The sequence below is a fragment of the Mesoplodon densirostris genome, chromosome 6, assembly GCF_025265405.1.
Source record: "Mesoplodon densirostris isolate mMesDen1 chromosome 6, mMesDen1 primary haplotype, whole genome shotgun sequence".
Lineage (NCBI taxonomy): Eukaryota > Metazoa > Chordata > Mammalia > Artiodactyla > Ziphiidae > Mesoplodon > Mesoplodon densirostris.
In genome coordinates this window covers 111,524,138-111,546,678 of record NC_082666.1, presented here as the reverse complement: position 1 = coordinate 111,546,678, position 22,541 = coordinate 111,524,138, and the positions used below count along the sequence as shown (strand labels likewise).

The window sequence follows — 22,541 nt, the reverse complement described above, 5'->3', positions numbered from 1 at the left end:
ACCATGGCAACCCACCCCAGGAGCCCTCAGTGCACCCTGGGGACCCCTTCTGTCCAAGGTGCTTTTGCATAAATAGGCAAAAAGATGGGAGAGAACACTCCAGCCAATTTTGGGTGCATCCTGGCCAGGCCCTCGACCTACCTGTGCACAGGCATCCCGGCCTGTGGGCCAAAACTAGGACAGGGTCAGTGCTGCAGGGACCCGGGTGGAGAGCACACTGTGTGGCCAGGGAAAGTATGACCCTGCCCTAGAGGGGATGAGGGCCGGTGGAAGGTTCTGGCTCAGCCCTAGCATGGGTGACCTAAAGCCAAGAACCACTGCTCTGAGAAGCAGGTGGCCTTCTCATAAATGAACTCTTCCTGCTCTAAAATCATATTTCACTTAATTTTGTGAAACGAGGCAAACTGCAAGTGCAAGCTGCAAATGAATACTGGGCTCCAGTCAGCAGAGGCAAATGCTTCGACTGCTTTTCCAAAGGGACTTTCTGAGCCTGAGCAGTCAGGAGGGGAGGGAAGAGAGACAGAGGTGTCCAGAAAGGCTGGGGCCCGGCACTCAGCAGCCCCAAAAGGCAGCCACAGTGTGAGAGTGCGTGATTGAAAGCACACGTGAGAGTGTGTTGGGAGCCACTGTAACGCGAGGCAGGAGATGCTCTTCGGGCAGGGGCGCTGGCCCTGACCACTTCTGGGCCTGAGGGGCATCTAAATCTCTCTCTGGACCCCTCTCCACAGCCTAGCTCAAGGGCAACTTCCCTGGGACTGACCATTTGGGACTGGGAAGCAAGCAACTGTTTTGCTTTCTTCAACATTAAAAAAAATCAAAATAGGGCTTCCCTGGTGGCGCAGTGGTTGAGAGTCCGCCTGCCGATGCAGGGGACACGGGTTCGTGCCCCGGTGCGGGAAGATCCCACATGCCACGGAGCAGCTAGGCCCGTGAGCCATGGCTGCTGAGCCTGCGTATCCGGAGCCTGTGCTCCACAACGGAAGAGGCCACAACAGTGAGAGTCCCGCATACCGCAAAAAAAATAAAATAAAATAAAAATAAAATAAAAATAAAAAACCAAATGCTTGGGGCTTCCGTGGTGGCGCAGTGGTTGAGAATCTGCCTGCTAATGCAGGGGACACGGGTTCGAGCCCTGGTCTGGGAGGATCCCACGTGCCGCGGAGCAACTAGGCCCGTGAGCCACAACTACTGAGTCTGCGCGTCTGGAGCCTGTGCTCCGCAACAAGAGAGGCCGCGATAGTGAGAGGCCCGCGCACTGCGATGAAGAGTGGCCCCCGAGAAAAAAAAAATTAAAAAATAAAAAAAATAAAAAATAAAAAATAAAAAAATAAAAAACCAAATGCTAAATGTGATCCCCTCATCTAGCAATTTCCATCTCATCTAACAAATTACTCCACAGGCATAAATAAGCATGAGGCCCTTTCAATCCTACTTCTCAAACATCACTGAAAACGCTTCCCGTGATTTGGTTGTTTCCATACCTCTAAACTTTTAATGGCTGCATAGTATGTGGTAGAGAAATGCCAGGAGATACGTAACACTCCCTCAGTGAAGCTAGACACTGAGACAAAATCAAAGGTTTCATTACTATAAATGATGCTTTTCTGTCACCTCTGCAACAGTCAGAAGTAACTTTTCAGGCCCAGCGTCAGTCACAGGGCGGGACCTTGCCAGGTTTATCACAGCTTTGCAAGCACTGGGTGTCACTGGGCTCTGTTTCCAGTATTTTCTCATCTGGCAGGTCTTTCAGGGTACACCATAGGCTGCTCCAGCCTGCAGCCCTGCAGTTACTGGCAAGGATGGACCTCCCACGGGCCTGCTTTTGCATGGCTGGGAACTGACAACAGGCCAGCACCGACTGGATGGACCATCACAGACTCTAGTCCATGTGGACGGGAACTCTGGCCAGAAGGGGTGGGCTGACTCACCACGGCAGGCTGCTGGTAGGCCCCCAGTGAGGGCAGGCTATGTGGCAGGACAGGCCCATCACTCACGCTCACAGAGGGGCTGCACACACACTGGGCGGGGGGCTGCACTCCATCTGCCAGCGAGCCCAGCACAACGCTCTGCTGGCTGCTCTGCGAGTCCGAATACACCGTGGAGCCCTGGCCACTGTCAAACGTGCTGTCCGCTGGGGAAGGAGCACAAAAGCACAGCTCAAAGCGGGCACCCCCAAACATCACCCCACAGCACTCCAGCAAGTCTCAGGGAATGCAAACGTGGGACAGCTTGTCCTTGTGTTTTCTTCTGTAAAACAAAGACTTGGTTACATTTCCAGATCACATACGTAATAAATGTGTGTCATTTTAAAAAGTCAACTAAAGAACGGTACAGGGGGCTGTAACTGTACCACCCAGAAATGGCCCTGGCAGCCTGCCCACACACTGCCTGACATCTGTTGGTGCTCACCATGGGCCACCAGGGATCCCAGGTGGGTACCTTGCACCATCCTCTGTAGGCAGGACGACTTCCACCGGCTTACAGATAGGGACCTCATCTGGCACCTGACCTGGCCTTGAAAGTGGGCACTTTCAGCTCTTCAAAGGCACCAGATGGAATGTCCAAGTTAGGAAAAGCTACAGTCATGCAGAGGAACAAATTACCACCTGAGTTTTATAGTGGGGGAAGGAGGTCTCAGGACCCTGACCACCTCCACTCACCACAGCAAAGAGCCTGCAGTAGGAAGACCTGGGTCCAAATCTAGCCCCTCACTTCACAGGCCCAGGTGTAACGTGGTTGGAAAATGGGGCGGACAAGGTGCCTGCCCCACAGAGAGGCCATAAAAGGGGGACCCAGAGATTCCATGGCCCAAGGCAGCCCCCCAAGAGGCCAGTCTCACCCAAGGTCAGCCCAGATTGGCCATCAAACCCAGCCTGGGTGGAAGGAGCTGCCTGCACATGGGGGCTCAGACAAGACTGCCAGGGCCCACAGGCTGGTCTCACCAAGCCTGGGAAGACGCCTGGGAAGACAGGGCGCCTGCATGCTCATGCCAGGCAAGAGTGAAATGCAAAAACCTGTTTGAAGTGGCACTTTTGTTTTACTGCCTCCAGATTCCAAAGGCTACATAAATATTAGGATTTGTCACCTACGAACACCAAGCTATTTCTATGGGGTGCCTTTTAGTGTTGGCATCGTGTCCATTTGTAATTTAAACAAATAAAGTAAAAGAAGACTCTTGTTGGCTTTGCAACAAAATAATTTTTCCCAAGAGCTGATCAGAACTTATTTTGACCCAGGAAGACTTCAGAATGGTGAGGTTTGATTGTGCAAAGCCAATTTAACAAGTGGCTCTGAGTTTTAATGAGGTGCCTAGTAGTCATTGCTACTTAGAGACAGAGACAGAGAGCATGTGCACGTGAGAGACAGAGTGTGGGCACACGAGACAGAGAGAGGTGAGTGCATGAGAGAGAGCACACAGACCAATTTCAAGTAGAGTGACTCTAACCATATATGTGACGTTTTATATTTTTAAGTGAATGTGTTTATTTGTATAATAAAGAATTATTTTTAAAAATCACTTTTAACCTATTGACAAATTGTGTTCTCACAGTCACAGATGCTGGCCCAAGCTTGAGCCTGATCTGGTTAGCTGGTGGGCAGCTAACAGAAAACATAGTGGGGAGTCAAAACATATGATATTTGCTGTACCTTCCAATATATGAAAGTGTGTGTGTGCCCATCTTGTCATTTAAGACCAGGCCCCCTCCAGTGATGCGTGTGCTGCTGGCGTCTACATTAGTTCATCTTTATGAAGCACAGCGTGGTCCAGCCGGCCCCAGGCACTGCGGCCAGAGGGATGGCTGAGCACGGGCTTTCTGTTCTGACCCACGGCAAGGTACAGAAGAGCATGTGCAGGGTGCTGTGGGTTACAGGTTAGAGGGAGACACAGGGGTGCCCACGTGTGTGCATGTGTGCCCATGCGCCTGTGCCCATGCACTTGTGTGGGTATATGCTATGTGCACACATGTATGTATGTATGCATATGCACGGTGAGCGTGTGTGTGGTAGACTGCAGGTATAGGTTATGTCTGGAAGTTATTATCTCTGGAAGTTAAAGCTAAAAGACGTAAAACATCAGTGACCTCCAGGGAGGAAAATTAACTGGCTTTTGCTGTATACCCTCTTGGATTTTCTGAATATTATAAAATGTGACTAAATATAGTCTACTTTAGAGAAATTACGATAAACAGGTAAAACTGTTTTTGAGAAGTATGGCCACTAGGTGAAGCACACTCATTCTTAGTCAGTCAGGAAGGAGATCTGTTTGCAGACAGAACGCCCACCCTAAACGCATCTGTTGATTCACATCTACGCAACGGGTCGAGCCTGTGTCACATCTTACCACAGCAGAGCATTTTCTAGGTCACAGGCTGTATCTCTTCAAAGTTCAACAAAAGGAGATTTCTTCATTCCTGTCCTAGAAATGGTTCAACCAAAAATTATGTTTTCAAAGTGTGTAGTGGTGCATCAGGTGTGGAAAGCCTCTTCCTAGAAAAAATGTATGCTGTTGAACTAATTTTTCGGTTTATCAGAAAATGGAGTGATGATGTAGCGGTTCTATTCTCCAAAGCAAACTTGAGCAGGTAGGAGAGAAGTAAACAGTAGGCAACCTATCTCAAAGTGATGGCCAGCCAACTGATGGCTTGAATTCAAACAGCCTGCTTTGAAGAATGTTTGGCTATTTTGCTGATAAAGAAAGGATGTAACTATTAAATAGATTAAACAGACTATTTTGGTCTTTCCACACAAACAACCTGAAATAGTGGCTTGGGCAGGTGGCTCAGCTCTCCATGCTTATTCACAGAACAGACAGAAAAGGCTACATCCCCCATCTTCAGCTCACGGCTGAATTTTTAGGATACTGAGGACTTCCACTTAGACATGGAGAAGACACAGGATTCTTCATTCCAGTGGTCTGAGATGAAGCCAGGTACAAAGTGACCCCCACCAATCCATCAGTGACACTCTCTGGGAGACACACTAAAGGTCTCAAAGGTTCAGTACCAGAAGGGAGATAACCTTGGGGACGGATAATCCAAGCAGCAGAAGTCACAGCCAAGACCATGGCATGACTAGAGGCTGCAGCCACTGGCAGCCCCAGGACCACAGCATGTAGCACAGATGCCTCCACTGGTCAGTGACTCCAGGGCTGAGGTCCAGCCCTCAGGTTCCCTGTGAGGCTGGGACTGATATATTCCAGACAGGATAAGTAGCTGAACTAAACAAGCTCCATCCCTGCTGGCTCGGGGGGCACCGGAGGTTCTGGGTCTCCCTGGATATTTGTCCCCCACCTGTCCTGAGAAGCTGGAGTTCAGGGAGACTTAAACCCCTCTGGGAACAGATCTTTTTGCAACGTGGGGATGCTTCCAGCGCCCTCCCTGGAAGAATGTTTGCCCACACCAATCATTCATACCCGCGGGGTGGGCTAAGGGGAGGGCGGCAGGGCAGGGGGGCCCTGGGGAGGGCAGCACTCACAGGCCAGGGAGGTGGCGCTGGCCGGCAGCGCAGGGGTGAGGAGGTGCTGGTCGGCCTCGGGCTCCTCCAGCTCTGGCGGCCCAGCCTGAGAGTGGTAGGTCACCTGGACCTGCAGGGGTGTGGGTGGGCCCCTGGCCTTGTCAGGGCTGCCGGGGTCCCGCTGCTCCTGGGGCTGCAGCGCTGGCCAGATCCTCTTCCGCCGCCACTGGATCAATGCCACGCGGTCACGGATGGACTTGGCCACAACCTTCACATCGCTCTCATGGAAAAATCCTGACTCGATCTGCAAAGGAAATCGCCATGTCATTACCCCCCATGTGGGTGGGGGATCAGCCCCACCCACATGCCCCACTACCAGGCAACCCTGCCGTATGCACCGCCGCCTCCTGCTTGTGGGGTCTCTGCCCAAAGTCCCCTCCTCGGGTCCCTCACCCCCATCACCGAGCTCGTTCCTCTCACGGACACTCTGGTCATCCCGTAAGTAAGTATCCTCCCGCCATCGACTGTAGATCCACAGGGAGAGTGACCATCTCAACCTACACTGACCCGGCTCCTGGGTCGGCGACAACACAGCAGATGCTCGTAACCATGGGCTGGATGTGTGAGGGGAAAGGGAAGATCCTAATCTGCCTCTGGCAGGGCCAAAACTCAGAGTAGCCCCTCACTGGCTGGGCCCCAGGGCTTTCACGGAGCCCCTTGCTCAGGCTGGCCGAGGGCGGGAAAGAGGTCCTGGCCGCATCTGTGTGCTCAGGGACAGGGACAAGTAGCCTCAACCAGTCCTCAGTGCTGTCCTGGACATTCTCTGAGAAGTCACAGAGGCTGGGGGAAGGAGGCACATTTAGTAACAAGAGACCAGAAAAGTGTGTAGCCATGCCTAGCAAAATTCTGAACCCAGTTTTCCCAACGGAGCATTTGAGAGCATTTGTAAATGAATCAAGGATCTCCAGGAAACATCAGAGTGCCCTCTGAGAATATTTATGGCAAAACCACAAAACAGCGGAAGCCAGGTTCCTCACCGTCACTGTGGGATTCCCCACGTAAAACAGGAGAGAACCAGAGAACAAACCTCGTGGCGCTGGAATCATGTGAACTCACGGTTTTCAAAGTACAACACACATAAATATGCCAGATGTAGATGTGAGTGTGTACATTTATGGTGCGGCATGTGCTTCTGAACTGAGTGGGCCCAGGGCAACGACCGGAGCTTGGCCACTGTGAGAGCGGGTTCAGGCTTGCAGGGAAAAGGGCGAGGGGAGCTGGACATCTCACTGTGTCTGAAATCAAGGACATGCTCAGAAAATGATAGACATGCAGGACAACATGGAAGCTAGCACCCAGGGCCTCCCACTGGCTGAATCTGGGGCATTCTGAGCACCAAAATAAACAGTGATGTATGATGGTTTGAAGGACGTGTCTACAGATGCACACAGGAGAAATGAAAGTGATCTGTGGTGGCAGAAGTGATGGGTTTGCTGCCAGCGTGAGGTTACACCAAGGCGGGCCACATGCCTGCAGTCTCTGTCTCTCTGTCTCTCAGTCTCTCTCTCAGCCTCTGTCTCTCTGTGTCTCCCTCTGTCTCTGTCTCTCCCTCTGTGTCTCTGTCTCTCTCCCTCCTGTGGATCACCTGCTCCCATGAAGCCATGTCATGAGCTGCCCTTTGAGTGTCCCACCTGGCTGGGAACTGAGTGTGCCACCACCAGTCAGGTGAGCAAAGCAACAGACACAAACCCTCGGCCCCAGTCAGCCCTGGCAGATGCACTGGCTACACCTCATGAGGGGCCCTGAGTCAGAAGCACCCGCTAAGCTACCCCCGGATGCCTGACCTCGGAGACTGCGCAAGACCATAAGTGTGTACAGGCCTGTGTTGGGGGTAATTTGTTGGCAGCGATAGGTAACTCACCAATGGAGCATACAACCTACTGAATAAAAGAGAAACTGTGAGTGCACACAGATATAAATAAACAGCAAGCCTGGTGAAACTGGAATATTTACGTAGTTTCAAGGTACCTTCCCACAAAATAGCTATTAATTATAACTGCACATGGAGACCCCTGGCAGAAACCCTCAACCACGTGACCTCAGGGAGTGTCCTCGGTGGGCTGACCGTGGTGAGCGACCCTGATCTGCGCTCTTGCCATGAAGGCATCACTGGACACCTCGGACCCTGGGCGGGGCTGGGTTGCTCTCCCAGTTCTGACAGCCGAGGCGGCTGTTAGGAAAGTCCCTGTCTGTGGGACACAGACACGGGTCTGGCCAAAAGAAGTCACCTTGAACAGTTCTGTTCCACATTTGCAGCTTTTCTATAGGTTTGTGATTATTTCAAAAGACTCATTTCAGAAGACAACTCCATTTGACAGAATGAACTGTGCTGAAGTCCTGCAGACATCCACCCTGAGGCCCCCGCCAGGCTCAGCCCAGGACGGGGAAGTGTGAGCAGGGCTGGGCACGTGGCCAGGACTTGCTGAAGAGGCCGAGCCAGGGTTCAGCACCCACCCTCAGTGCCACCCCCACGTGGCTGACCTGACCAGAGGCCGCTGGAAAGAAAGCATCCCACAGACACGCTTGCCTGCCATGTCTATTTTCTGCCCATGACCCATTTTCCCTTCCATCTCCATTTTCACAGTCACCCCCCAGTGATCCTCTCCAAGGTGTTTCTTCTATTTTTTGCCAAACAGCAGAGACTTTGGCCACACTGGAACATCCTATTATCTGGGGGCTGTGTAGGCAGAAGGGCTGGCTGGCACCACAAACACGAGAATCGCTGGGCTAGGCTACAAGTCCCCTCCCCTCCCACCCTGGGGGTCTACACGAGGGGTCACTTCCAGATCAAAGCCAGCCGAGGTCCCCAGAGAGCCCTCCCTTCTCTGAGCCCTGGGGGCATCTTTGTTCTGATCCACGTTCACACAGGCCTCCCCAATGCATCCCCCACCCACCACTGGCACCCTCCCCACGCCCCCTGCAGGACCTGCTTGGGGGAGATTGTAGAGGGAGTAGAGAAAGCTATCCCATCGGCCTGCCTCCCACCCCCAGGTAGCCTCAGGAAGGCAGCCTCATCATCTTCACCACTCAACACTCAATAAGCTCAGGTGTTAACAACAGGGCAGCCCAGACCAGGCGCCAAGTCCTAGAACTGGCAGTGCAGTGACACCCCTATTCTTTCAAAGCACTTCCTTTGTAAGGTTACCATCTGTTTATATAACCAACACTGGTGTTTCATTCGTAGTCATCTCCTCTTTAAATTAATTTAAGTTTTGAAGAAGTGTGTGTGTTGAGTTAAAGCTAACAGCAAGTGAACACCCAGCTGAGCAAGCTGGGAGTTGTGCGCTCTGAAACTCTGCCCAGCTTGGGCTTCCTCGGGGTCCTAACACCTGGCCCAGGGACAGTCCAGGAGAGGCCCAGGCAGCTGCCATCAGGACCCCAGGGAGAAGGAGAGCCCCAGACGCCAGGGTTGGCTCTGGTATTTACAGATGGGTGGGAAGGGGAGGGGAGTGGAGGGCAAGTTAGACCCTGGCCAACGGCTGCAGGACCAGCACTGACCTGCAAGGACCAGCCAGGAGCCAGGTCTAGCCAGGGTTCAGGAGCAGCAGCCAGTAACAACCGGGGCACTCACACAGGTGGAAGACCCCTCTGTGTGAATGTGGCCACTTTCATCACAGGCACTCCAGGGCTCTGGGCTCATTCTGTTTCTTAAGCAGAGTGTTGGGTATGTGTTGTTTTTTTATTATTCCTTAACTGAACACAGTGATGCACCTTCTTCTGCAAGGATGGCATACGGCACAGAGGATGTTCCCCATGAAAAGGTGCTTTTAAAGGAGACAGAGGAGACGGAAGGGGGAGGCGCCAGGCCCAGGGCCTGCACTGTGAACTCCTGGAGACACCTCCCACCCGTGAGTCCAGTCAGGTGCCAGGGACTTGGTGAGGACCGGGCCGTGGCTACAGGCACAGGGGTGTACGCAAGGACCTGGGGGCTGGGCAGCATCTGTGCTGCGGCCAGGGGCCAAGGTATTTTCTATGTTGAGGCAGAGAAGGGATGAGTCCTCTCAGGAGGGTGGGCAGGTCCTGGGAAGGGGCCCAGGCCACGTTTGGGCACCACTGTCTTATAACTGAAGAGTGTCTGGAACAGAACCAAGAACGGAGCTGGAGCTGGAGGAGGTACCTGGTCCAGCTGAGACGCAGATGGCACCGGTTGTCTGGGTCCCAGGTGCCTCCAGGACATGTCACCATGTGGAAACTGTGTGCCCTGTCGTTCTCTTGCCATCGCTATGCGATGCTCATGGGGGAACGAGAACACTGCTCGCCACCTGTGCTTCCTGAGGTGCCTGCACCTCGACAGACACACACCCTCAAGGCTGTCCAGGGACCCACCTCATCTCCATGCAGGCCTAGCCAACCGCCCCCCCCGAGGCCTCCATCTGCTCCTCCTGCCCCCGGGACACCTGGAGCTGCTAGCCAGGTACCCCCAGTGCCCACAGCCCCTCCAGGACACTATCCATATGCAACCCACCTTCCCGAACCTCAGCTCACAGGATACCAGCCTGCACACCACCTTGATCGTTACTTATGTTTGTGCTTTAAACTTCAGCAGAAAGCACGGAGAGACCACAGTGTCGCGGTATGGAAAAACAGAGATCCTGAATTATAGGACTGATGGGCTGGTAATTCCCTTTTTTTTTTTTAATTTTTTTAATGTGGAATCTAAAAAAATAATACAAATGAATCTATATACAAAACAGAAATAGACTCACAGACATAGGTTACCAAAGGGGAAAGGGAGGGGGAGGGACAAATTAGGACTATGGGATTAACAGACACAAACTACTATACTAAAATAGATAAGCTGGTAATCATCTTAATGCAACTCTCAACAAATATGTAGCAATTCAACAGTGCGCACTATGCAAGGTCATAGAAAGATCCTCCCAGAAGCACAGAGCTAAACGATACTGTTAAATCCGATTACAGCAGAGGTGTCTGTTTCTAGGCCCAGGAATGTGACCAGCAGCTGAGAAGGAGTCCTGACACGGGCGCTGTGCCATTAACAAGGCGTCACACCTACCACACGGGCCATCAGGGGCACAGGCTGCTGTTCAGTGGAAGGCAGGGTCCTGACTGGCCGTGCACCTCCCACTCTTGTCCTGCCCTAACCTGCTGCAACCACCTAAACCAAGTTCCATGGACCCCTCACTTGACACATGCCCAGTCCCCTGAGTTCCCCTTGGTCCATGGCTCCCACACCTTAAATGGCATGGCCAGCCTCAATTTCCTTATCTGAGCAGAGCCTCACTGAGCAGTGGTCAGCACAGCCTGGCCCCGCAGATATGCTCCCCACAGGAGCCTGTGCAGGTAGCCTCCCCTCCACCTCCTGTAGCCCACCTTCCAGGGCCATGCCGGGATCTTTCCCTATCAAATTACCAGTGGCATTTTTCACAGAACTAGAACAAAATAATTTAAAATTTTTTATGTAACCACGAAAGACTCCGAATAGCCAAAATAATCTTGAGAAAGGAGAACAGAGCTGGAGGAATCATGCTCCCTGACTTCAGACTATACTACAAAGCCACAGTAATCAAAACAGTATGGTACTGGCACAAAAACAGACGCATAGATCAATGGAACTGGAAAGAAAGCCCAGAAATAGACCCATACACTTATGGTCAATTAATCTACCACAGGGGCCTCCCTGGTGGCGCGGTGGTTGGGAGTCCGCCTGCCGATGCAGGGGATACGGGTTCGTGCCCCGGTCTGGGAGGATCCCATATGCCGCAGAGCGGCTGGGCCCGTGAGCCATGGCCGCTGGGCCTGCGCATCCAGAGCCTGTGCTCCGCAACGGGGGAGGCCACAACAGTGAGAGGCCCGCATACCGCAAAAAGAAAAAAAAAAAAAAAAAAAAAACTACCACAAAGGAGGCAAGTATATACATTTGAGAAAAGACAGTTTCTTCAATAATTGGTGCTGGGAAAACTGGACAGCTACATGTAAAAGAATGAAATTAGAACATTCTCTAACATCATATACAAAAATAAACTCAAAATGGATTAAAGACCTCAATGAAAGACTAGATATTATCAAACTCCTAGAGGAAAACATAGGCAGAACACTCTTTGACATAAATCGCAGCAATAATTTTTTGGATTTGTCTCCTAGAGTAATGGAAATAAAAGCAAAAATAAACAAATGGAACCTAATTAAACTTAAAAGCTTCTGCACAGTGACGGAAACTATAAACAAAACAAAAAGACAACCTACAGAATGGGAGAAAATATTTGCAAATGATGCAACCAAAAAGGGATTAACTTCCCAAATATACAAACAGCTCATATAGCTCAATACGAAAAAAAACAAACAACCCAATCAAAAAAATGGGCAGAAGACCTAAGTAGACATTTCTCCAAAGAAGACATACAGATGGCCAACAGGTACGTGAAAACATGTCCAACATAGCTAATTACTTGAGAAATGCAAATCAAAACTACAATGAGGTATGACCTCACACTTGTCAGAATGGCCATCAGCAAAATGTCTACAAATAATAAATGTTGGCAAGGGTGTGGAGAAAAGGGAACCCTCCTACACTGTTGGGGGGAATGTAAATTGGTGCAGCCACTGTGGAGAACAGTATGGAGGTTCCTTAAAAAATAGAGTTACCATATGATCCAGCAATCCCACTTCTAGGCATTAACCAGAAAAGACAAAAGCTCTATTTCAAAAAAAAAAAAAATACATGCACCCCAATGTTCATAGCAGCACTATTTACAACAGCCAAGACATGGAAACAACCTAAATGTCCACTGACAACTGAACAGATAAAAACGATGTGATACTGTATATACATAAAGGAATATTACTTAAATAAAATAAAGGAATATTACTCAGCCATAAAAAAGAATGAAATGATGTCATTTGCAGCAACCTGGTTGGACCTAGAGATTATCATACTAAGTGAAGTAAAGTCAGAGAAAGACAAATATCATACAATATCACTTACATGTGGGATCTTAAAAAATGATACAAATGAACTTATTCACAAAACAGAAATAGACTCACAGACATAGAAAACAAACTTATGGTTACCAAAGAGGAAAGAGTTGGGAGGAGGATAAATTAGGAGTTTGGGATTAACAGATACACACTACTATATATAAAATAGATAAACAATAGGACCTACCGTATAGCACAGGGAACTATATTCAATACACTGTAATAACCTATATTAGAAAAGAATCTAAAAAAGAACACATACACACACACACACACGTATACATGTATATACACACATACATAACTGAATCACTTTGCTGTACACCTGAACATTATAAATCAACTATACCTCAATTTTTAAAAATATACTTTATTGTATTGATTAAAAAAAAAAACCTACTGGGGTCCAGGGAATCCACTTGTAAAGACTCCATCGGCCATACCCTTGTGACTTACTACATTTTTGATAGACGTGCTATTTTCAGTAATGCATTTATTTTAAAAAAGAGAAAAAAAGGGCATGCATTTCTGTGGTTATGACAGGCACAGCCAAGCACTTACTCTCCTGCAACAAGCATGCATATTTTTACTCTTGCTCAGATTTTCCAGTAAAAATCAGGGTCTTATTTCTCAAGTATACTTCTTTCCCTCTGTGATACAAAACATCTCTATTCTCCTGCTCTCACCAGGCCCTCCAGACCACAATGCCCCACAGAAACAAAGTGAAATAAAGATCAAACCCAAAGGCCCACACCTGCACAAGGTTAGCAAGAATCTGGTCAAAACAGGGCTCTTCCTGATATGCTAAAGTCCCCAGGGATCTCTCCGACCAGTCCACGATATCCTTTCACTGCACCATTTCCAAGGTGATGTCCTACATCTGTGCAGCAGGGTGACTCAGACCTATGTTGTCCTTCACAGCTGCACTCGACCAACAGGGATCCTTGTTCCCAGAACTGCCCACCCACTGCAGGACCACGCTCCTTTTCTGACTTCATTCTAATCTCTGGAAACCACACACTTTCAAGGAACGCACCCAGATTTGCCAAGGAACAAGGACACATTACCATTTCCTGCGCCACGTCATCCGGCGTCTCCCTCTCCAGGTCAAAGGTGAATTCTATGGCCCCATTGTCCTTGGGCTTGCCCTTCAGTTTCTTGGGGTCCTCAACCCAGAGCCGCAGGGCGATGGTGGACTTCCTGCCATGGTCCTCCTCAGCCAGCTCCACCCTCACACCTGTGTCCTCTGCGAAGAAGGCGTGGCTGAGCAGGTCCTTGATCTCGTACCTGGGGAGGGGATGGCTGTCAGGCAGGGCAAAGGCACACTTGCTGAGGGGGTCCTGGACACGGGGTGCAGGGGCCATGACCAGCCCTCTAGAAAGTCCTCTGACTGTACTACCCACTGGGCAGTCTCTGCCCTCGAGGGCAGCACAAAACAGTACATCTCCATTCCCTAACTCCCAGGGGAAGAGGAAAAACCTACTACTGAAGACGTCTAACTGCATAATACGTAAGCCTTCTTTTTTTCTCTCATTATAAACATTAAACATCCCCACTTTTAAGAGACTTGGGTAATTCAGAAAAGAATGTTTAAATCAGGCTCTGCACTGTGTACTCAAAGCCTGATGAGGTGCTAGGGGGCTCTCAGTTGTCCAGGTAAAACTGAACTGGACCCAGAAGAGGCAGGCCCCCACCTCCCCAGCTCACCACCTGAGGGACCCTGGCCTCGAGGAAGCAGGGACGTTTTCAGAGGCTCCTCAGCACGGTAATGGGGGGCGGGTGTTGCCATGCTAACCATTCTGCCTCCCAAATCCACATCCCTAAATGCTCATCTAGTTCCCATCTCTGGCACAAAGAGATCCCTGTTTTGTCCTGGGACGGGCTTCCTCCCAGCATCCTGTCTGTGGTCACCGTGGCCTTCGAGTTCCAGTGGCCCGTCGCTGATTGCTGCTGAGGACAACATATCCCACATGCCACCCAGACAGCCACCATGAATGAAAGGGGGAGAGTAGGGTGAGCAACCCTCAGGGAGGGTGACAAATGCCTGTGGGGACCCTGGGGAAGGTCAGGAGTTAGCGCCCCTGGGGGCGCAGAGGTCACAGCCCTGGGGGCTCTGTCTATCCTGGTCTGGGAGGTGATTGCTGTACTTTTCTGATGTGATATACTTTTCAGAGTTTTTTAGTATTTTTGTTTAAAAAAGAAAACACGATAACCTGCAGGGGGCAAGAGAGAAGGCCTGGGGATCAGGACAGGGCCCCTACATGAGAAATGACGGAAAAGGACAGTGATCAGTGCTAGGCACAGAAATGGGGGAGAGGGCATGAGCTGGGTGTGCAAGGGCAGGGAGGGCACATGAGGGAGTGAGGAAGAGGTATGTGGGCAGAGGAGGAGAAGGATTGGGGAGGGTGGGGAATGGGCAGGAGAAGAAGGGCGGGGGGCGGGGAGAAGGAAGAAAGAGGGAGGAGGGAGGGAGATGGGAGAAAGGAGGAGATAGGGGAAGAAGGGGTAGAAAGGAGGAAGGAAGGAGAGAAAAGGGAGGGATGGAGGGATGGGGAAGGAGGGAGGGAAGGAAGGAAGGAGAGAGAGAGGAAGGAAGGAGAGAAAAGGGAGGGATGGAGAAGGAGGGAGGGAAGGAAGGAAGGAGAGAGAGAGGGAGGAAGGAGAGAAAAGGGAGGGATGGAAGGATGGGGAAGGAAGGAGGGAAGGAAGGAAGGTAGGAAGGAGTGGGGAAGAGAGAGAGGAGGGAGGGAAGAAAGGAAGGAGAGAGAGAGGGAGGAAGGAAGGATTGGGGAGGAGAGGGAGGAAGGGGGGAGGGAGGGAGGGAAAAAGGGAAAGAGGGAAGAGGGATGGGGGAGGGAGGAAGGAAGGAGGAAGGCTCAGAACACACACCTAGCATCCCGGCTGACCAGCTGGGGAAGGAAGGGCCCTGAGCTGAGGTGGGAGCTGGTCTGGGGGGCATCTCGAGGGCTCTGACTTGAATGTGGGACTTTTGAGACGGGTCAGACAAACAGGTGCATGAAAGACGCGGCCTGGAGCTGAGAGGGAGGGCAGGATGAGACTCGCTGTGGAGCCCGGCATGGGGGTGTCCTCCAGGCTGGGGGGATGGATAGGCTTGCCGGGGACAACACAGACAAAAAGCAACAAGGGAAGAATGAGTCCCCAGCAGCGGCCACACTCCAGGCTGGGTGGGCGAGAAGCAGCCAGCCAAGGGGTTGGGGGCTCTAGGACAGTCCCCAAAGCCAGGGAGCATGCTCCAGGCAGCAGAGCTCGGGCAGGGACTGCCCACCAACCGCCCAGCAGGCTTCTTGGGACCTGGTATGCCTGTGGCCTGAAGTGGCCTATCTCCAATACTCTTCTTCTCTTGGGAAGCAATTTCAGCCAGAGCAACAGCCCAGATCCGATTCTGCCTGGGAACTCACCTTTCCTCCTTGTTTTTGCAGATACACTCCCCAATAATCTCCTTGATTTCAGGATCATGCACTTTCTCAAAGCTGGCCGGCTTGATGCCCTGAAGATGACATGAGGAGAGTCACCTAATACCAAATTGGGGTCTGTTTCTTGTGCACCTCACACTCACCCCAGCAGAAGAGAAGGCAGGAAGTGCATGAGCCTTGTTTGGGGTTGGGGTCGGGGGGGCTGTTTCAGTCTAAGTCCCCACTGAAGGGCTGTTGGAAGTAGTGAGGTCTGGGGAAGAGAAAGATTCAGGGGAGACTCAGAGTGGGGGCGGGGGAGGCGCACCTGCCCAAGGCCACCCACCGGCCAGCCAGGGCCTCCCATGCCAGCTGCCCAGAGGGTCTTGGAGGCTGGACAAGGAACCCTAAAGAGCGGGCCTTTCTTGCCACGGCCCCCTGGAGGGTGCAGAAGTCACTATGCGGTCACTGTTGCTGGCCCCACTGTGGTCACCGGCGGGGCTGACTTCCAAGGCCTGGTGGCTTGAGGGGGCTGCAAGCAAGCATCTGTGCCACAGAATTCCACAGCCAGCAGCCACATCAGATGACTTTCAGGCAGTGGGAGCAGGAGGTGGCTGAGCATTCATGCTGACCAGAGACCCAGCGGGTGCTAGGGGTGTGCAGCCAGAGGCATGGGGGCGGCAGAGTGTCAATCCCACAAGCAGATAGGATTCCAGGAGAAAGAGGGGCTGGACCGCCGGGCTTATTTGCAATCTGTTAAGGGTGGGGTTTCGGGGGAGGGGATCCTGGTTTTTAAACATTTTAAACACAGTGAGGGCTCAACCATCATGTTCTTCCTCCTTCAAAACGACTTTGCCTTCAAAGGTCTCGTCCTGGCTTGTTTTTTTGTTTTTTTAAAGCATACATTTTCCCACAGAAAGGAATGGGGGAGAGGGGAGGCGCAGCCCCAGCCGAGGGGCAGACCTGGGAGTGCAGTATCCCCAGCAGCTCCCACCACCCGGCTGGGGCCCCATGGTGCCCACCAAACCCCTGCCCACGACCCCTGGCCATAACCAATGGGGTCAGGTTGTGCCTGATATGCAGGGGAGTCTGTGCAGCAACAGACACAGCACCCTGGGTTTCAGAAGCAGACAAGGGGTCCCCCTAAGATGAGAACCCCGTGCCACTCCACTGAAGCCAACAGAAAAAGAAGTTTACCTATGCCAGAAAGAAAGGCCACAGTCCTACGGGGGTGGGGGCAGGTGGTCTGAGAAACTATAAATACAGGTAAGTGTGTACGTACACTGTCATTTAAATCTCTGGAGAGCCGAGGCCCCCAAAGCAGGTGAAGAATGTGTCAGAAGAACAAGTTGCTGTTTTGAAGGGGCTCACGTCTCTGGGCTCAGAAGCACAGAGTTGGGGCAGCTGAGAACTATGGGCACCAAGACCCCAAGAGACCCCCACGGACGGGAGCAGATGCTGGAGGCTGGACCAGCGTGTGGGTGTAGCGTGAGGGCCCAGAGGACCCAGAGCACAAGGGTGTTATTGCAAACAGATGAAACACCAAGGATCAGGGAATGCACCTTTCATCTGATTTCCTCAAGGAGGCAAGGTGGAGCTGAGCCTAGCTTTAACCAAACCAACATGGGTCCACGTAGGAGCCGCGGGACCCTGACTAGTGTCCTGTCTCCCAGGGCCTACATGGGGGGCCGCAGGGCTGGTGGAAGAACCAGAGTGGCCGAGGAGCATGTGCCCAGGGGCCTCAGTCCCTGTCTCCCCAAGCCCAGCAGAAGGACCACCACCCCATCCACATGTGCAACCAGAACCAAGGTCAGCAGCTGCTCCACCTGCACCCTGGGCACCAGCACCCCTTCAAGGCCTGGCAATGCAGCCCTAACCTCCCCTGTCCCCCTGGAGGACCACTGCCCACAGCCGATGGGCCCACCTCTCCGGTCAGCACCACTGGGGAGCTGCACACCTATCTGTGGGTCTCTGACCCATGCCCACAAGTGCTGCCAACCACCTTCCCACCTTGCACCCTCAGCGGCACACGGGAGGGGCTCAAAGTAAATAAATGACCAATAGATAACTTAGAATTAAGAACCAAAGGACAGAAGCAAGCTGCAACCTGCGGGAAGGGCTCAAGGTGGAGGGCGGGATAAGGGCGGGCGCTCCGGAGTGGCGAGAACCATGGCTCCTCATGCTTCTGCAGAAGTGAGGAGGCTGCATCGGGGGGCGGGGGCGAGGCAACCAGCACTCGGGTGGTGGGGCCTTGGGGCCGCAGGTGCAAATGGACAGTGAGCTACCAGGGCCCAGAAAAGCCACAGCCCCAGCTGCCCTGCCCTGGATGCTCCCCTTGCATTCCCCACCCAGCGGGACGGCCACAGTGGGGAGAACAGCATGCTGTTTTCACAACTGAAACCATCCAGTTAAAGCCTAGGGACGTGCTAGAAGATGGGAAAGCCAGCAGCCCCCAGGTGGCACAGAGGAGGGGTTCTATGGACAGGCGGCCTGGGCACCTCCTGGAGAGGCCCCTTCGGTGCTCCAGCCCCGCAGCGCTGCGTGAAGCCCCAGTGACAGCCTCCAGGATCCGCCCATGGCCCACATTACAACTGCTGTTACTCCACCGCAGCTCAGAGACCTGAGTTACCCCCTAAGCCTCTATTTCCCCATCTGTAAAATGGCTTCCTTCCCATCCTCACACAGCTTCTGTGAGGATTTTACAAAGCACACAGGGCCCAGCGCGGGACACACAGCCCGTCACAGTGGCCGGTGGACTCACACAGGTGACCTTCCTGTAGATCTGGGCAGCGTTCTGGCACTCCGAGTAGGGGTACTCCGAGGTGGCCATCTCCAGCATACACATCCCGAAGGCGTAAACATCCACGGACTCATCATAATGCTCCTCATACATCTCTGGCGCCATGAACTCGGGGGTACCTGCGCCCAGGAGCAAAAGATGCAGGGTCAGTGGTCACTGAGCCCAGGAGACCCTTGGGCCTCTCAGAGCCCCACGCCTCCTCTCCCATCCACAAGCCAGGGCGGGCCCTGCCCCCATGCTCCTTGTCATTGGCCCTGGAATGCAGGATTCAAAAAGGATTCTGCTTTACTGACGGAAGTTCCCCCAAATTTCCCCCGGACCCTCCTGATTCCAGGTTGGATCAGTTCACAGCGCCATCCCCTGACCACAGAGCTGGGAGACCATTACTTCCCAGGAGACGGGGTTTGTGCCAGAAATGGCAGAGGTGCTTCTTTGAGGAGGCAGAAACCTGAGCACACCCCTCCTGGCCACAGGCCCAGATGACCCCAAGCAGACAAAAACGTGTGGCCACCTCAGAGCTCCTTAAACTGCAAAACCCCAGAAAGCCTCCCATGTCCCTAGACAAGCAGAGCACCGAGCAGCCCAGACGGTGATCATCTTCACTGAAGGTGGCTGCCTGGGGACAGCTGGGCAGGCGCCATTCACCTGGCAGGTACCAGCTAGATGTTATGGTGAGAACTGCCCCTCCATTCTCAGCACAAGAGATTTTAAAATAACGCTTACTCTGAATTTTTAAGGCCATGAGAGACTCACATAGGCTGAGTAAAATAAGCCAAATATATGATGGCACATGCATGCTGACCATCCCATATAAAACGATAAGCACAGACCAAAATGACTCATCTAGGAGGTGGGGTTACGGCTGATTTTTCCTTTAGTTACACTAGTCTGGCGTTTTTAATTTTCCTGTAACAAACATTTGCTTTAAAAGTCACAAACTCCTTTTATTAAAATAGGTCCAGTTGAGCATCTGTCAAGCTGAATGCAAAGAAAAGGGGTCATCAAGTTCAATAAGGCTGCTTTTAATTCTCACTTCTCCATCTCTGTTGACTTTGGAAGATTCTCAAAATGTTTGTTTTTTGGAAAAGCAGATGCAAAACAGCACAAACTATTGGGTTAAAAAGCATGGCGGTTGTGGGGGTGCCTGGGATGCAGAGAGATTAAGGGTGATTTTAATTTTTTCTCCTTTACCTATAATTTCGATTTAAGATGTACTATATGTTTAATTTAAAAAGTTAACAGTTTGGGTAAAAAATGGGAAAAACAAGAATCTATGTTATGATTTACATACACGCATAAAGAATTCTGGAAGATCCCATCAGAAATAATGATGAGTAGAGAGAAAACAGGAGTTCAAGGGACCTTGCACAAGGAATTTTTCATCCTTTTGGGCTTTTGAACCATATGACTGTACTGAAAATTTTTTGCACTTGGCTATATCCATCTATAGGGGAAGAGGGAGAAAGGAGCCTCAGGGCTGCTGGCAAGAAGCTGGGAGCTGAGCTGGCCTGGGGGGACCCCACTCACCTGGTCAGGACTCCCAATCACCCAGCTCAGTCTCTTCTGAGACCCTTGGGAACCAGGAATGCTGCTTTACAAGAAATACCCCAAGACCCCCAGATGTCCTGGCTTTGGGGGGGGGTAGGGTGGGCAGTGCGTGTGTGTGGGCCCCAGCTCCAATCTGGGATGGTGGGGGATGCCAATTCTGCACATGTGCTTGGGCCACAGACACTGAACCTTTTTCTCTTTCCTTACAATGTAGCCATTTAAATCTAAATGTTAAGAAGAATGTGTGTGTGCCAGCACACACACACACACACACACCTGTCTTTCCAGGGACCTCTGGGCACACCTCCTCAGCCCCATGGCCCTGCATCCCCCACGCCCCAGCCTCCATGGCTGTGAACACCTGCAGGAAGGACTGCGCCCACTTCACCTCCACCTACTCAGGACCCAGCACAAACGCAGGGAGAGCACACCATGACAGCATCAGATCCAAGTGGCCCTCAGGGACAAACCCCACAAGGGTCACGGGTAGCATCTGGGAGGCTGCCATACAGATGTCTCAAGTGGGCTACGTCTTATCTGCACAAAACCTCTCTGACGGCTGCACCCAGAATGGGTCCACAGCATCAACCACCCCTCAGGTACCCTGGACACAGCATGGAGGGGAAAGCGTCATCCTGGGGGATCCCCCACCTGACCACAGACACCGCCCCCCACTCAGCTGAGGCCCCTTGCTGAGGCCAGGGCCTTGCTGTCCAGGGCCTATTTAGATGCGTTAATCAGCCCCCACTTACAATGAGTGTGGAGCCTCGTGGGCTCCCGCTGAGCAAAAGGTGGGGTGATCGGGGAGCCCCATGAAATCAGGCACCCTTTGTGGGGTTCACTGTGCCTCCTGTAAACACCCAGGCTTCATCTCACCCCAACAACTGGAAAGTCCATTTCCAAGAGGGAAAAGAGGCACCAAGGAAACCCCCACTTCCAAGGCCAAATCTGCAAAACCTGCCTGGAAACCTCCAGCAGCTCACAGGCCTGGGGGTGTGCCCCACAGCTAGACCCTCACCTGCTCCACCTATTTCACAGATAGGGAACTGAGGCCTGGGTCAACCCTTGCCCCACCACTCAGCTTCCCTGTTCAGCCGGAGGCCCCATGTCCACAGGGCACCCCCAGTGGCCACCCTGCCCCAGATGTCACATTCCAAACCCACTACCCTGCCAGAGAAGTTTCCAAATTCCCACCGGTTTCATTTTCCACAAACAGGTCAAGTTCTGTCTCCAACCGTACAGCAAAACCGTGAACTCGCAAAGCCCTGAATCACCCTCTCGTTCTGCTTATGTGGGAAGAAGCCCTCGCATCATGGCACGCAGGAGAGCCTCTACCAATCCCACCTGATCCAAGCTTCCAGAGCCACATCCTGGAGCCACCTCACCCTGCAGCACACCGGCATTTTCCAGACATCTTGAACCCCGTAAATGGCTGCCCCACAGTCCCTCCAAGCACTCTCTCTGCAAAGCCTGGAGGGGCTCCCATCGGGCCTGGTGGACACATAGTGCCCACTGTGTATCAGGACCACACCAGGACCCCACGCGGGGCTGGCACGAGCTGCAGACCATCTCCTCATGGCAACTACAGCAACAGAGCGGCTTCTCAGAGGAGGACAAGAAATGCAGAGGCAGGAGTGGCCAGCAAACTGCCATCCACATGGAATCCCTCAGCCCCCATGCCCCACACGCTCACTCCGTGCCCCAAAGTACCCCCAGGGCTCCTTTCTGCGAGCCTCAGGGCCTGGGGCACCCTACCCACCCCCCAGCCCACTGAAGCCAGCTCCAGCCTCACTGACCACAAAGTCCCCACATCCCTCTGTCCTCCGGACCTCCTTCCCCCTCCCAAGTACCCACAGCACTAACAGCCCCTTGGTGCCAGTCAGCCTCACCACCCAAGGAACAGAGCCAAGGGACTCACAGGGCACCCAGGGCTGCAGCCCGGCAGAGGGTACAGGAAGGGAGCAGAACGAGCGCACCTCACTCTTGCAGGACGGTGACCTCGGGGCGGGGGGGGGGAGGTGCCCTGGAGACGGGCTTACCTATGACACTCTTGGCAAAGGATGCTCTCTTGAGGGTGGCCAGGCCCAAGTCGCCAATCTTCACAGACCCTGTGGGTCCGGTGATAAAGATGTTGTCGCACTTGAGGTCCCGATGGATGATGGGGGGCGTCCTGGTGTGCAGGAACAGCAGGCCCTTCAGGATCTGCCGGCACCAGCTGCGCAGGACCTTGGGCTTCATCACCTTGAACCGCTTCAGGTACCTGCGGGTGGGGGTGCGGCTCACCGACGGCTCGTGTGGGGGAGGGGCTTCCAATTGCTGGGGGCTGTGTA

The 22,541-nt window shown here is 52.6% G+C and overlaps 1 protein-coding gene across 6 annotated transcripts in view; it reads right to left on the bottom strand.

Moving 5' to 3' along the window:
* The window catches only part of WNK2 (WNK lysine deficient protein kinase 2), a 160,328-nt gene that overhangs the window by 96,898 nt on the left and 40,889 nt on the right, over positions 1–22,541 (bottom strand). For all 6 annotated transcript variants that reach the window (XM_060101216.1, XM_060101219.1, XM_060101221.1 and 3 more), the window contains exons 4-9: positions 22,251–22,471; positions 18,625–18,782; positions 15,873–15,961; positions 13,521–13,740; positions 5,476–5,758; positions 1,929–2,131 (exon numbers count right to left, since the gene is read on the bottom strand). In XM_060101216.1, coding sequence (XP_059957199.1) covers positions 1,929–2,131; positions 5,476–5,758; positions 13,521–13,740; positions 15,873–15,961; positions 18,625–18,782; positions 22,251–22,471 — 1,174 coding nt within the window. The remainder of the gene's footprint in view (positions 1–1,928; positions 2,132–5,475; positions 5,759–13,520; positions 13,741–15,872; positions 15,962–18,624; positions 18,783–22,250; positions 22,472–22,541) is intronic.